Raw genomic sequence first — 16,129 nt, forward strand, 5'->3', positions numbered from 1 at the left:
TATATATATATATATATATATACATACATACATACATACATACATATACATATATATATATATACATACACACACACGTGTGTGTAATTGTTTATATTGAAATAAAACTTTTTAAACCTCATCAAGTTTGCCTGTTAATTAATCAATGACTGCAATTATGAGTGCTAATGTGCAGACAGTTAAAAATAGTAATATGTACTTAATGCTGTCATATGTTAATGTACCAAAATAATGTTCTACAAAGGTTGATGAAGGTTGTGAGTAAGTAACGTTAGGGGAACCGAATGTGGGACTAGAGCAAACTTTCAGGTAACATTGCCAGAACATACCAGAAATTGTTAGCTGGGAAATGTTAATATTTACAATTGTGTTGTAGTATACACGTAAACACGGACGGTGACGTTACACAACATGACTATTATGCTGTGAGTGTGTCACACGACTCAAACACATTTGCATGCTCAATTCAAGTAGCATTTTGATGAGTTACTTAGAGTTACAGACATACTTAGTCAAGTGGAGTCTTGCTAACGTGACTTACCTGCCTGCGTTTCCTAAGGTCACATCGTGGTCAACACGGGGTTTGGTTTTAGCAGCAAAACCTCCTAATATTGACTGAGTGTTTCTCCATAAAGTACAGCTCTGTCATCGCTGGTAAACGGCTTGTCCAAAGGTAAACCGTAAAGTAAAGCTGTGCGGTCATTTGACAAATGAAGGACGTCCAGCGGATATTAGCCTTAAAACCTTCAGTTAGTCCAGGCTTGAGAAAGCTAACAATACCGCCTGTTAGCTAGCACGAAGGTTGATTTAACTTTAAATCGTCGCAGTTCTCGGCTCTGATTGGCTGACACTCTTTCGAAAACAGTAATTCATCGCACACCTGCATTGTTGATTTCATTATCGATACACGCGACCGACATATGACAGCTTGTAGTTTGAGCCTTTTCACGAACTCCATTCTTTAGCAGAATGTATTTTAACGTAATTTTTTTTAGTGCATAACTGGTCTGACTTTACACTTGCGTCTACTGAATGTACAAGTCGTATATCCGTATTTTGTTTTCAGGTGCTCTTACATCACAACGTCTGACCTGAATGTCACGTGGAGGAGCGCTTCTTATAGTCGTCCTATACGCCATATATGTCCATATTCGCTGTGGGTTGTCTACGGTCAACTGTCAGCATCAGCATCTTCTCCAGCATCTTCTCCTCCACCATGAAGGGGCAGCCGCAGGAGCAGCAGCAGGAGGAGGAGGAGGAGGAGTGCGTCTGCCTGTTTCTCAACCTGAACTCACCTCCAGCTCTCTTCGCCATCTACCGGAGAACCTTAACATAATTCAGTGTCTCACGCGCCAGGAGCTGACAGGGAAACATGTATCATTTAAAAACAAAGCCTTGTGATGGGATGTAAGACAAGCTCATAACACATTGGTGTATTGTGATTCTGCATTCTTATGGTTTTGTCCAATTCATCCAATTCATGCATACTTTCTTCTGTGATGTGATTTTTAGAGTTTTATTTAAGGACAGCTAGATCCCTTATTTAAATGTCCTAGGGTGAAAACAGGTGTATGTTTGTCCTAATGCAGTGGTAAGAGGAGGAATGTGCAACCCCACACACACACACACACACACACATCTGCACACCACAATTATCTGGAATTATACCAAAAACAATTCTGAAATCATATGTCATTTATTCATTTCTCAGTAGCCAACATAGTTATGATATTAACACAACATGCACAGGTCTTGGTAACTTTTTGGAGACTCACAATATTTACCAGACGACACACATTATTATTATTATTGTTGTTATTTCAATTAAAACATACCTGCCACAGTTCTGTCATCTTCTATCTGCTTCTCAACTGACCCACTCAAATTGAAAAAGAAATTCATTCTGTGCTCACAGATGGCACGGGTGGCAGACAGCGCTGGCAGCAGCAATCCTGTGTGCTTCTCCAGAAAAAAGCAGTGTCTCTCTGTGTGGTGCGTTCCTGCGCTCAGCCCTCTCTCCACATTTCAGCCCATTATTCTCGAGGGGGACGAGCTCTGAGCGTCATCATTTCAAAGCCCACACAGCCACTAATGCTTTCCCATGTCAGCAGTCAGCTCTCAGTCAGCAGCTTATCTCACGCAGGATCCTTATTTCCACATGTGTGTCTTTCCACAACTCAGTCCAGCTGTTTTCAATCATTTACAGCACGTTCTTGTTTTTATTTGTACATTTCCAGCAATGGGTTATTTTCACCTCGATGAGAGGAATTCAGAGAGGCTGGTGAACGTAGCAAATACATCCTGTAATTACAGTGACATTTCATAGGAGTCAACTATTCAGAAATGTCATAGAATATAATAAAGCTAAATTACACACCTTTTCCACATATATGCCATATTTGTTTGGTTGTATTTTACACTTTTGTGCAATTCTAACTGCCATCTAAGTTTTCCACCTTCAAAACCTCCTTGTACAATCTATCAATGTGAAATGATGACTTCCATATTGTAATAATAATAATCTTTTTTGTGTTCAATACCGAGACCAATATCACAAACCTCACATCTACATCTATATCAGTCCGCTACAGTCATTTTAGACCTTTCAAACTAACACATTTGTGCTATTTCAATGACATAATTATCCAAATATTTAACAAATATTCTTCTCCCATGAAGAAGATATAAACACCCTGTGATTTCTACCAACTTTTGAATTACTTTTGACATTTCAATTGCAAACTTTCATCAACCGCATTCATTGGTTAAATCCATGATGCTCTTGATAACCATGTTAAAAACACTAACAGCAAATACTGTTACTCAAGATTGACTTGTTTTAATAATGCTGTTCTTGGGACAAACAATGATATTCATTATGTAAAAAAGATAATTTGATTGTTTTGGAGTTTTTTAGACCTAAACAAAAAAAATATCATAGAAATGCAACAAAATATTGAAAGGTTCAGGGTGTGGAATCAGGGAGGCTCTATCAAACAAACAAACAAACAAAAAAACATTTATGAGACATTATGAGCCTCTTATAATAAATGGAGTCAGCCATGTTATACTGCCACCATGATTTCACAGTAGCCCAGAATGAACAAATAAAACACTGACAATTTTGTGTTTTTATGTTATACCTGAACATATATATATATATATATGTATATATATATGTATATATATATATGTACACATATATTTGTATACAGCCCAAATAAACATCAGCGTCTCTAACAGCAAATGTCATTGTTTAGTGCTGATAGTCTGATGGCAGCCAACAAAGATTGTGATAATGTTTTTCCTGTGTATTTCATTTGATCCGTATGTTTTGAATGTTCTCTATAAACATTTTGAGTTAACTTGTGTATGAAAGGTGTTATACAAATATGTTTAACATTATGCTTTGTCACTATCTTATGTCCCATATGTTCATGTAACATTCAGTCTGTATATTTGAATGGAAGCTATATCGATATATCCAAAACATATTTAAACATGTATCTGCCATGGATTTACATCTATGCCAAGCTGCAGTGCATAATTTATCCATGTTTTTTATGTCTTTTTATTTATTTGAGTTGTTTTGGATGTATCTTATTACCTCACATGAGCTTCTCTGCTTTTTATTGTGTCTTTTATTAAATTTAGTCATTCATTTATTGTCTACCACATTTATTGAGCTAATCTGTTTGGTCTTTGTGAACATTATTTGCATGCTGTGTCCTTCATTTGAAAATAGGCTTGGTCAAGCTGGATGAGGGAGTATTTGTGTGTATACAGCATCAGCAGAGGGCCGAGCAGGGGTAAGAAACACTTTTTTTACATTATAAACTTTTTTTAAGAGAAGAATTTACTTCTAAAACCTTTCGTGCCTGCTTCTTTGTGTTATTCATCATACTCCAACCTAATTGCATCTGTCTTTGCTTTAATGGTTCTGTTGCCTCCATCTGTCGTGATATTAAAGAAACCATTTTCTATGCATGTCGTCAGGTGATATGAGATCCAAACGCTGCTATACTGAGAATCCTGTGAGGCTGAAGGATGTAATCAGCTTTGTGTGAACTCATTTTGAAAGCCAAGGAACATTGTTTATATTAATGCATACGTCAGTTATTTACAAACTACATTTGAATATGTCTGTTTCTAAGATGGATTCATAAAAGGTTCCATTACTTAACTGCCAACCTTACAGCCTATTGTGTGCTTTAACAGCTGATGCCAAATTTGACTAATGTTCCTTTTGGAGTGAACCCTTTAAATACTCAGCCTTTATGCCATCTACCATTTGAGCCATATCACAGTGTGTCTTGGTGCCTGGTGCATATCCATTAAGCAGTTTTTTCTCACACCTCTGTCCTGTCCACATAACACGAGCATTGTTGAGTGGATCAGCAAAGCACAGCCACTTTCCCTCCGGGGTGTTTGCTCTTCATGCTTCCAAAGTGTCTAAAAACAGACAGAGACAGTGGGACTCAGATTTAGTCAGCAGCCTGAAGGCATATATAATATACAGAGGCTGTCGGTACAGTGCATGCAGCCAGGTATGTGCATGAATCATGAACTAACTCAACAAATTTGTCAGACTGTCTCGATGCATTTGCAAATGAGTCTCTTTTGGAAGATCATCTTGAAATTCATTTGACAACTGTATCACTATGGGAAGACAACCAATGTTATTTTGCATCTATTACAATAAATGTAATTTGCATTGATTATTAGGCAGTGTTCATCATTAGTTACCCACCAAAGTCACTTTGTGCCTACACCACACATGCATCCCATGTCATTTCATACTATGATTATTTTTGACAACTGTAAACAGGAAACATTGAGACTTTGGCACTAATAAATTACGTTCTGTAACTCACTCTAAGTTACTCCTTATCTGTTATTTAGAATGGCCAACGTAAAGTTTATCCAAACCCATTGAAAATGTGTTGCACTGTGTAGTTATTCCAAAACTGGACACTGGCAATTTTATTCTGGAGACTGTTGCTCTTATATCATGTGTCACCGCCTGTTTGTTTTCTTCTTAATGTCCAGGGTCATTATTTGGCAGGTCTACTTCCTGCTTCCTTCTGCTTCTGTACGGCACTGTCCTAATAATGCATTAAAGGGTATTGTGGCAATTTGTTTATGGAAACATTGTTAACATTAACTTTTAATGCTTCATTTACAGTACCCATTTCTTAATTGTTTCTATATTATAATATGCATAGCACTTATATTAACACAGTTACAAAGTGCTAAACATAAATTCCTTTTAAAAATGTTTTTCCAAAGTTTTTTTTAACCTAACCTTCCTTTTTTTCAGATGTTCGTTCTACTACTTCTGATGAATTTCATTATTAAAGGGATGTTATTTTTTTACTGAATGACTAATGCTGATGAAAAAAGATGAAGCAGTATCCAGAATGTCGTCACATGAATGCTTTTTCTTTTACCTCCATGTGTTTGTTTCATGGCTGTAGACCTCTATAGTTTTCAGACTGGTGACACCATCAGAGCCTCCCACAGCCAGCAAGGCACCATTGAAGACGACAAGGGACACCTGAGACGCCAAGCACAGGCATACAAGTATAAAAAAAATATAAAAATAAATATTTTAAATGACATTTTTCTGATTTTTATTTTCAGAGTTTTCCATAGTCCACTCTATCATACTATTGCAATTTCAATGGCTTTCTAAAACAAATCCGTGGGTTAAAAGTTGATGACTGATAAAACATTTGTTAAAAACATTTAATCTAGGCTGTTTGAATATAGAAAAGTTGGAAGAGTCAGACAAAGTAGCCGAATAAGCCTGACCTAGACCTGACCTGTTGTGTGGGTTAAATGTTCACACCATAGTTTCCACTTTTTAATTGGGTTTTCTTTTTCAGTTTAAAATGATTTACTGTATTTAAATAGTCTAATTTTCTCATATATCTCAACATTTCATACTTATATTGTAATATCCGTTCATTTTTATGTGGCAGTAATTAGAAAAACGTTTTTGGAGTGATAAGAGTGACATCAATCATTTATTGAGCCTTAATTACATGGAACAGATGTGTATATAAATATATATGACTTTATATGAAAATATTCAATCACTTTAATATTGCCATTTGAACCATTATATTCATTCATTCATCTTCTACCGCTTTATCCTCCACATGAGGGTCATGGAGGGCGCTGATGCCTGACCATTATATATACATTATATATGTACACCTTATACATCGTTTGTATCTCTTCATGTTTCATCTTGCAAAATTATCACGTCAAACTTTTCAATTATTCAATAAGAGAACAAAACAAGACTGTGGAATAAAAATACAATAACAAGAATGCAAGTATCCCTTTCCTTTCTTTTCCTCTTCTGTTCTCTCCACCTCTTCCTCCACCCTCCTCTAAAATACACCCTGAACATTACATACAGTAAATCAGAGGGGAGCCGTGCCATATGATCCCATGCATTACTTACATTGTCCCTCTTGCTCCTCATACATTTCACAGGTGACCACCTCATGGTGTCGGGGTCAAACCTCTCAGCTGCACAGAGCTCCAGACTGAGCTCATCTCTGCCTCCGGCCATGTAGATATGTCCCAGGTACACGGCGCAGCCTGCGTTCTCCCTGGGACTTCGCATGTGGGCACATATCGACCAGGTGCCGTCTACTGGCTTGTACCGCTCCACTGGGGAACATTTAGAGGAAGGCAGAGGCCAAGCTCACTATATGTACAACTATAAATAAAGCATGAGAAACAGTGTTTTATAGAGTACCAGTGTTTATATTGATCTAATATATAAAAAGGAAAAAAACAATATACATACATATTTTTTTTGCAAATATTATTAAGCTCTTGTACTCAAAAAAAAACTTGTGGGAATTTTACTGGCATACACTTCTCACAGACTGAAATGGTCAGTGACGAAGGAGAGCACAACATAACCCTTATTTATCTTTGGCAAGGTCAAGGAGCTTGAGAGAGTGAGAGAGGGAGTGCATACATAGAGTTGGTGGGAGTGTCTTAGGGGCAGAAAGTCCTTATTATTGATGACCTGCAAGACAATATTTTTAATTTTGTAGTCATCCTGTCTACTGCAATGTTTAAGCTCCAGTCAGTAATGGGAATTGAAAGTGCAGAAATAATCACCACCAATTTCAAGAATCAGTTAATCTAGTCTGACAATTTTAAGAATATTTATTTTTATTTTTTTTATTTGCATTTTTGAATAATAACAAATGTGTCCTTCCTTTTTGTTCCAAAACGTTTCTCTGAATTTGAAATTGATCAAAGCTCCCCTGTGGTCGAGCATGCATTTTCCATAATCGTAAATGGTGATTGAAATATGATTGTGCAGTCCAGGTCTATTTTTAGCAGTAAATTCCACATCTGAAAGTTTCTAAATGTTTTCAGCCATCGTCCTTAGTATGCAGGCATCTCACTTTACCAAAGCTACTGTGCTTCTGCCTTGCCTCCATCAGTCGTGATGTAAAGTGTGTCACTCTGTGTTTATACATGAATGGCTGAGGTTTACTATTCTTTGTTTCACACATCACATCTCTCACCTGAGTTCAGAGCCATGTCGCCATCATTCCCTCCAATCACATACAAGTAACCGCCAAGCACAGCGGCCGCTGCTCTGGTGCGTCTGGTCAGCATCGGCACCTGTTTGCTCCATGAGTTCATCTTCGGATCATATCTGGAGCGACAGGAAGGGAAAAAAAACAAGGTTAATTATACAAACAGTTTGAGAAACTGTGTGTCAAACATTAGTGGTTGTATTGTATTATATCCTTATTCCTGCTTCTAAGTCCTGCCTTCAAAATAATGTCAGATGATGGGTAACCCTTGTTTTTCATTGCAGACATAGACACAGCCACAATCTTTTGTTAGCACTGGTGCCTCAGAGCATGAGGGTTCTTGTTTTGAATAACAGTCCATGATTCCTTTCTGTGTAGAGTTTGTATGTTCTCCCCATGTTTGCACCTGCATTTATCATTTGTATGAAGGGAGTTGACTCATTTTGTTAGATTTCCATACATGAAATAGCACGTGTTATATTGTAGAGAAGAACACTCCCCAGTAGTGTCCAGTCAACAGCTTAGAATGTTCTAGAACAGTGTTTCTCAAACTTTTTCAGACCAAGGACCACTTAACCCATAAAAAAACACTCATGGACCAACCTAACTCAAAATAGCCCCAAAACGGTTGCAGGCCGCAGTGTCACAAACCGGTCCCCTGCACTGCTCAAGTCAGACAATGCCACAAAAACTATTTTTATTTTATTTTACATAGGCTACTAGTTGATGTGATATTGAAAACAACACATATATGTTGCAGGCAATTTGAGAAACACTGACATTTTAAATTTTTAAAAAACATGATATGTTACTTGCTTGTCACCTCACGGACCACCAGTGGTGCTGAGGGATCTTTGACTGAACGGCTTAGAAAATTAAACAAATAACAAACAAAACAAACATCAATAATAATTAGGGTCATCTTATCTCTAGCTCCATCTTAATCCATCTTAATCTGCTTCCTGTGAAAGGCCTGTAGCTGACTTTGCTCGGTCTATTTACACCACTGGATTTTAACATATTGGTGATAATGGTGTTACTTCAAGATCTCAATATTTCTCAGGTGGTACTTGGGATAAAAAAAAGTTTGCGAACCACTGCTCTAGAACCAGGCTTGCCTTTAAAGGACAGTGGTACATACAATGAATGTCTTATATATCCACAGTAATTGTATAAAGTCATTAGTATTAATCCTCTTTGGTAACACTACCTCTCCACAGTGTTCATGGCAGTAATGCCATCGTGTCCGCCAATCGCATACAGGAATCCGTCCATTGCCACCAGACACACTCCACTGCGGGGGCTGTTCAAGGGCGCGACATCTGTGCTCCAGCTGTCTCTGTCTGGACTGTACCTGTGGTGATGGAGGTCAAAGGGTGTGGAGGTCATGTCAGAGCAGAACCGACACAGACAAGTTTGTAGAAATAGTTTGTCAAATATTTTGCCATGTATGCCTCCTCGTGTGTGTGTGTGTGTGTGTGTGTGTGTGTAAACACACACCTGCACACTGGGATAAGGTATTTGAGCTGTGTGTGAGCATCTGTCAGATTGTTTCCTCCTTTTTTGATTGAGGGCCATTAAAAGTTGTTTACCTCCCAGCTGACGACCAATTACAAGAAAAAAGGAACAACACAACTCAATTCCTAATTGGCTTGGGTCATATTTTTCCAAAAAAAGAAAAAAAGAGGTTACAACAGCACAGTAACCTCTCTTCATAGACCCTAATCGATCTCCTGAGACCATTTAGAGCAGATCACTCAGGACAGGAGCAGGTCTTTCCCTGCTGGTCTGCAGCCATCCACTGCTGGTAATTATGGGTAAACTGGCGGGTATTCAGCTGAGGAGTGACTGTGGGAACTGGGAGCAGAGCCAACTCCTTGGAGACATACAGCTGATAAAGTAGGAGGACAGGGAGTAGGAGAAAACGTGTGAGTTTATTTGTGGCTTTCTCTCCGTATATAAGAATAAAAACACGGGTAACATGAGTAGATGGCGGGGAATTCTGTGCCCTGAGGATATTTCAAGTCTATATATCACTGCTCCCAAATGTGAGGATTCTTGGGGTTTTAACGTTGGTTTAATGTCATGAGGTCTACATCTGATTTCTGCTTAAAGGCTGACATCTAGTGTTCAAAGATGTGAACAACAGCAACACATTTTCTTTTCCATTTTAAATGTGTGTATATGGCATTGTGGATGACAGGTGATGTATGCAACATTATGAAGCTTTCCTTTGTGTGAACTGAGCACATCTGTCATTTTTCAGTCCCCCTACCTACTGACTCTTCAAACCCATTTTAAATGTGTATATTTTTAATTTCTCTTACATTAATGGGGACTGTCACATCTTTTTTGGCTGCTTGTGTTTGTCCTATAATAATAATAATAGTAATAATAATAGTAACATCCCATTTTATTGATTTGCATTAAGTCAAAGTCGCTTTACATTAAAAGCACAAGAATGAAAAAGAAAAGACAAAGAGAGGAAAGTTAAAAACCATTAAGTATTAAAAGCAATCTTGAAAAGGTGAGTTTTGAGGAATGAGGAGAGGTCAGAACAGTCACAGAAGGATTGGGGTAGTGAGTTCCTGAGGAGGGGGCTGACTCTGTCTCCGCTGGTTTTGTGCTTAGTCCTAGCAGTTAATATGATCTATATTATTCTATATTATCTCCTATATATACGTTTGTTTTAGTTAAAGTTGTTAACGCTGTGACGTATTTACGTCTGTTTTTGATTTATTTTGCACCATAAATGTGTTTTTATTATGAATTATACATCGTTCCATATCAAAACAAGCACTTTTTACTTTCTATGAAATATCATCATGAATAGCTTTAATGCGATATCATGATGCAATATTGTGTTGCTCATATTGTCGAACAGTTGTTTTTTCCCACTTTTTTCCCCCAAACTGGCCCCCTCTTGACCAGACTAGATGCTCATTGGCCCCCCAGGTCATTTGAGTTTGACACCCCTGCTCTAAAAGGTTCTTAGTTATTGATAGACAGTAATTTCCCCTCCAACATCACTTGCTACATTACTCTAGGAGTAGTATGAGATAATGAAATGATTAATTAATAGTTTGAATCAGCTTAGAGGAGACATAATATAATGTTTCAATTACAAGGACTCATACGCTCAGCAGTCTGAATGTAACTGGGACGTGAAATTCATTGGAGAATGGGACAAAATAAACACAATCTCTTCAGATGATGATGAGAGCAATCCTGTGGAGTAAAGCGCTTAAAGTAATAATAGCAAGCGAGGACATTTGAAGTTATTTACAGAGAAAAATAATTCCCAAATCAAGACACAAAAGACGTCCTAACTCTCACCTCTCCACGCTGCTGAAACATCTGATGTTATCTTCTCCTCCCACTGTGTAGATCTTTCCACCCAGAGTTCCCACAGCTACGGCGCCACGATTTTTGATCATACGCGCTGCTGCTCTCCACTCGTTGAACTCAGGACAGAACTTTTCCACCAAGCAAGACGGGTCGTCCCAGGTCCATCCTCCAACTACCAAAAAACAAAAAAAGAAACAGTGCATGGCAATCAGAACTTAATCACAGTGGTCAGTGAGAACATGTGTTATGTCTGGTGTTGAGACGCAGGCTTATGGTCACAGTAAAACACATCTCTTTTGTTTTGTGCACCATATTGATTGAGAAAAAAACCCACAAGAGCTATAACCTACAAAAAGACATTTGTCAAATATCATATAAACACTTTAAAAACAAATATTTTTCTTGAGGCACGTTTTTAATCTTACTTTTTGAGTCTTTCCAAGTGCAGTGTGAGAAGAAGAAGAAAAAAGAGGCAAACTTTGGCACAGATCCGTGACTATCGGGCCAATTTTGTCGAGTTACCACAGTGATTCTTGGACGAACAGAGTGTGAAGGCATCAAACTCATCATCATGATTATCTTGTAAGATGGTGTTGCGCCTCCAGAGTAACTTAAGTGCTCTTTGGCACAGATGTAACACGTGTCTGTAAATCAGCTGAACTCTACTGGAGGGCTAAACACTCATTTTGAGCCTTTACAGTAGTTCTGCTTCCAGACTGACCCATTTTTCATCTGTTTTCTGAACTACAGGATTTAATATTACTATTTTAACATGTATTGTCCAATTGTACACACATGAAGATATTTGCATTTATGTTTTTACACTCATTCATTGTCCTTTAAAGCAAGGGTCTGCAATTTGCTTCTAAAAACACAACTCGTCCCGGTCACTGTCTTCTTCTCTTCTTTACATCCTTCTTTTCCCCCACCTGTCCTTCACTAACCCCCTTAACTGGTGGAGGCAGATGTTCATACACTTTCTCTCCGCTGATGCCAATAACTTGCTCATTGCGTTCCTGTTAGGTTTCTCTATAATAATTGTAAGGTCTTAGCTTTACCATGTAAAGTGACTTAAGATACTGTAATGTATTGATCTTATTTGTTGAAATACTCTATCATTGAATAGACTTGAATATCGACATAAAAGCTTCATTCAAACATCTGCAACTTGCTCCCAAGTTCACAAATTTCACTCTTAGTACATTTTCCACCTATCTACCTATCCTGATCCTGATCCTTTGGATCTATTTTCCACTTTCAGTTGCCGATTTTGCACAAAATGTTCTACTCTTCAGACATTCCATTAGAAACATGAATTCAACTTTTCAACGTCTCACTCATTCCAATTCGATGCAGCGTGCCAGGTTGGCTTCAGCTCGGGCAGAAGGCAGCAATCCGTCTGCAATTTCTTCAGAAATGCTTCTAAAATGCTAAATTGCATTTGCATGCATTTTAAGCAGAGATGATAGCCGTGTTAGCAAATGAATGACTAAGACCTTCAATGTTTTGGGGGCAGAGCTTTGACCAGAATGTCTCATGTGAAAAGCTCTTCCCCGAAACAACCCGTCCACTGTTACCTTTTCTAGCTTTTCCACAGATATTGGCTTTAATTTGCCACCAGTTTGTACGTGTTTGGATAACAAACTCCACAACTTTATATTCTATCCTTGGTACCACTTTCCCATCACTCCAGAACACTGACACCACCAGGGTCTTTAGAAGGAACCACATCACCATCAAGGACACAGCACAGCATACACTTTTCTCACTTCTGCTGTCAGGGAGAAGCAGAAATGTGAAATCAAGAACAACAAGACTGAAAAATAGCTTTTACTCTCAGACCAAAAGACTCCTGAACTTTCATTACTTTCCCTCGTCTGTAGGCACAGAGTTTTGTTTTGTTTGAAAAACTAAAGTTTCTTCTCCTGCATTTGTATCTTAAATAAGAATATCATTGTATAGTCTTTTACTGCACACATGACAATAAACGTATCCTGCCTTTGTATGGTTAACCCATGTGCGGTTTGAAGCCGTGATCATATCCACGTCACTAACTAATTACGATAAGGAGCTTTGTCAGGAGACAGAAGTCTGTGTTAGGGAATTATACGTTAGGGAACTTACCGCTCATCAAATATTAACGGGAGATCCACTTTGCCTATGTGCTCGTATACTCATGAAATGGAGCAATTACAGTAAACCACAGCTGTCTCTTAACAGTTGTGGTGTCCATATACAGAGACCACAGTTTCCAGGCTGGCTCGTGTCACAGTGACATGTCTTACTGGAATCTAGACAATCAGTGTGTAGCTCAAGTCTTAACAACGCTGCATGCATTTTTATTTTTATTTTTATTCTTTTAATCATAATGTATTAAGTCTGAGAACAATTCTCTTCACTTGTTTTTGCATACGAGTCATGCTGCATTCATCATAGTGTAGGTGTATTTGAACCATGCCTCTTGGTAGACTTGGTGTCTGTTGTTGTTTTGGAATTGTAATATGGTAGGCCTCATATTTCTGTTAGACAGACAGACAGACAGACAGACAGACAGACAGACGGATAGTCCTAAAACAAACCACTATAAACCATTTCCGATGTAAAACAAAAGCAGAAACTGACCCACAAACATTGTGTCATCCTGCACGTCTTTGGCTGGAGATTGGCTGCGTCGCCTGTGAGGGGAAGGGCGCGTTGACGTGGGTCGAGCGGCTGCTCCCTTGGTCTCTTTGATCAGCATATGGTGGGATGCTGGTGCCACAAGGGCCGCCCTACAATGTGCAGTAGATACATTAAATTGATTTTACTCACACAATGTAAGCACACTCATTTAAAAGTCACAGCTTTTAAACAACTTTTACCCCCTAAAACATCAAAATGACAACTTTAGACATAGCAAATAACTTAATGTTATGTTTTGTTACAAAACACCATATCTTCTGTCTTACTTTACAATTATTATATAAAGAATTTCTGATTTAAAATGTGTTATATATTAGTATTTTCTAATAGGATTCCAATAAGGATTTATACTCTTACTCTTGTTCATTGATAACTCCCATGTTTTCTCTCCTTGAGAACTTGTCTGTCCTCACTGCTCTCTGTCACTACGAGGACATTGTACTTATACTTGACTCCTCCCAAGAGTCAAACCCTCTGAGCGACAAAACCGCCGCCCACCACCAAGACCATCCCACATAATTTATCCCACCATCTTCTGAGCCTGAAACCCAACACTCCTCTTACACACCCTATAGCTTCCCACTTTCAAACCAAAGCAATCATCGCTCTCAAATTTAGTTTTACATGCGACTCTATCAAGTTACTGTGTTACTGTGAAGTTACTGCATGTGACTTCATTTATCTTAGTAGTTCAAAGAGTAGGCAGTCTTCCTTCTCTTTATGTGTGGTCATTACTTATAATATGGTGAGCAAAGATACATATTATTAATTGGGTGGTCACAATGGTTATTTGTCATTTTTAGTTGAATATAATTGACAGTTTAATTATCTAGTGATTTATATCACTTAGTCTGAGAGGAGCCACAATGTTTTTCTAACTTTTATTTATTTTCAACCAAACTTTGTTTTTCATTTAATAAATACCTGTTACTTACACTATTATTATTACTATTATATCTCTACATATCTCTCATTATTTTAATTATTTTATTATTGATTTGTCTCTAAATCTGGACGATAAACTCATTTGTAATGCAAATGTTGTCAAAGCACTTTCAACAGATTGATGATCGCTATACAATAATGTGGTAACATTTGTTATTTTATATGTCATTTCAGCAGAACAGTAACACACAGTTAATGGCTCCAATCATCCGTTTTGTTGGTTGCATGGGATTTTACATAAATATACCATTAGACATATTTGAATCTGCAACTTTCGCCTATATCTCAGAGGCTTTGTCTTTATCAGAACGCTGTGTATTGATGACTTATTTTTTAAACTATTTTCAAGGTCAAGATTGGGTTCATTTCCCGGCTCCGTGAGTCTACATGCCTGATGTGTCCTTGGGCAAGACACTTAACCCCATGTTGCTCCTGACAGCTGCACTGGCAGTGAGTGAATGGTATGAAGAAAAACAGAATATGCTGTGCATAGATGAGCAGTGTGGAAGTGTGAATGAATGGGTGACTGAGCTTTAGGTGGTCATGAAGACTAGAAAAGCGCTATATAAATACAAAGCATTAAACAAAACAAACGTTTTGAAAAAGTTTCCCGCGACAACGCTGCAGTACATATGCCAGGCATGTAAGTGGCGCTGTAGGGCTGCAACACCAAAATGGAGAAGAAGACTTAACCATTCAATGAACCATGCTGGGGGAAAGGAAAGAAACTAAAAGAAAGAAAATTGTCATCAGTTATCATAAAGCAAACAGAGTAAACAACAGTGTTGCCATTTTAGTGACTTTTCAAAGTTAGCAAAGTTTTTTTTCCAATAATACACCGTTTCCGCGTAAAACCCCCCACTATGGATTCACCTACACTTGTTTCTGGGCAGACAGACCCTCAGTTATCTTGTGTTCTTCATGTGAAGGAATTGCCTTTGTGTGTGCACCATCTGTCTTTACCGTTTCACATTTTCACCTGACCCCTGTCAGCTCCCTTCCCCAAATCTCTGCCCCACTCCATCACGTCCTTCCTCTCACTCCTGTGCCACAGAAATATCTTAATTTATAGATCTGTCCAGTCAAAGCCCCTAAGACAGTACAATACAAAAATAGCAACTTCTGACTCACTGCTGTTTGTCGTCAGTGTGGCTTCTATGACGGTCTAAGTAACAGACAGACAGACGGACGGACAAACAGACAGACCGGGGGAAGCAGCTGCTGAGCTCTTCTCGATAAGGCCTTTCCGAGTTAATCCAGCAAGCAGGGAGCGTCACTGTGGTCGTCAGGAATTATTTCAGATATGAGTAGCTGGGATTTCCCTGAGGCTTTACTCTGCTGATTAAAGTTTGCTCCTGTGAAATGTCCTCAACGCATCCTCCCAGAATCAGCAGTGAGACTCGAACACTTGGCTGGCAGCTCTCATTCAACCACTTTGTGACCTCAGCAGCTTTGCTTTGCCACCTGAGGCCGCTTGGTTGTAAAATCCTCAAATTTTCAGAAGGTCAAGGGTTTATTGAAGACTGCGAGGATAAGAAATACCAGCAGAAAATACCTAAGAATACCTTGCATTT

The 16,129-nt window shown here is 38.4% G+C and overlaps 2 protein-coding genes across 22 annotated transcripts in view; both read right to left on the reverse strand.

The window, feature by feature from the left end:
- The window catches only part of kcnt1b (potassium sodium-activated channel subfamily T member 1b), an 81,229-nt gene extending 79,313 nt beyond the window's left edge, over window positions 1–1,916 (reverse strand). For 15 of the 18 annotated variants that reach the window (XM_058636462.1, XM_058636461.1, XM_058636463.1 and 12 more), the window contains exon 1: window positions 1,836–1,916. In XM_058636462.1, the coding sequence (XP_058492445.1) occupies window positions 1,836–1,902 (67 nt within the window). In that variant the 5' untranslated portion in view covers window positions 1,903–1,916. Of the gene's footprint in view, window positions 1–541; window positions 1,165–1,835 lie in introns of those variants that run through there. The other 3 variants (XM_058636450.1, XM_058636451.1, XM_058636449.1) reach the window with 3 other exon arrangements.
- A 14-nt stretch (window positions 1,917–1,930) lies between these two features.
- Window positions 1,931–15,897, reverse strand: si:ch73-29c22.1 (kelch-like protein diablo). Of its 4 annotated transcripts, none has more exons than XM_058636474.1 (9): window positions 13,968–14,026; window positions 13,551–13,699; window positions 10,917–11,100; window positions 8,791–8,934; window positions 7,566–7,699; window positions 6,476–6,687; window positions 5,451–5,557; window positions 4,356–4,452; window positions 1,931–2,301 (listed from the first exon to the last, which is right to left on the reverse strand). In XM_058636474.1, the coding sequence occupies exons 1-8, from the start codon at window positions 13,988–13,990 to the stop codon at window positions 4,395–4,397; spliced, it is 1,011 nt and encodes a 336-aa protein (XP_058492457.1). In that variant the 5' UTR covers window positions 13,991–14,026; the 3' UTR covers window positions 1,931–2,301; window positions 4,356–4,394. The 4 variants fall into 4 exon arrangements, with proteins under 4 accessions (XP_058492457.1, XP_058492458.1, XP_058492459.1 ...); XM_058636475.1 differs by lacking the exon at window positions 1,931–2,301 and adding an exon at window positions 2,904–2,989; XM_058636476.1 differs by lacking the exons at window positions 1,931–2,301; window positions 13,968–14,026 and adding an exon at window positions 15,687–15,897 and having other exon boundaries at window positions 3,027–4,452.
- Between the last annotated feature and the right edge of the window lie 232 nt (window positions 15,898–16,129).

This window comes from Solea solea, chromosome 8, assembly GCF_958295425.1.
Source record: "Solea solea chromosome 8, fSolSol10.1, whole genome shotgun sequence".
Classification (NCBI taxonomy): domain Eukaryota; kingdom Metazoa; phylum Chordata; class Actinopteri; order Pleuronectiformes; family Soleidae; genus Solea; species Solea solea.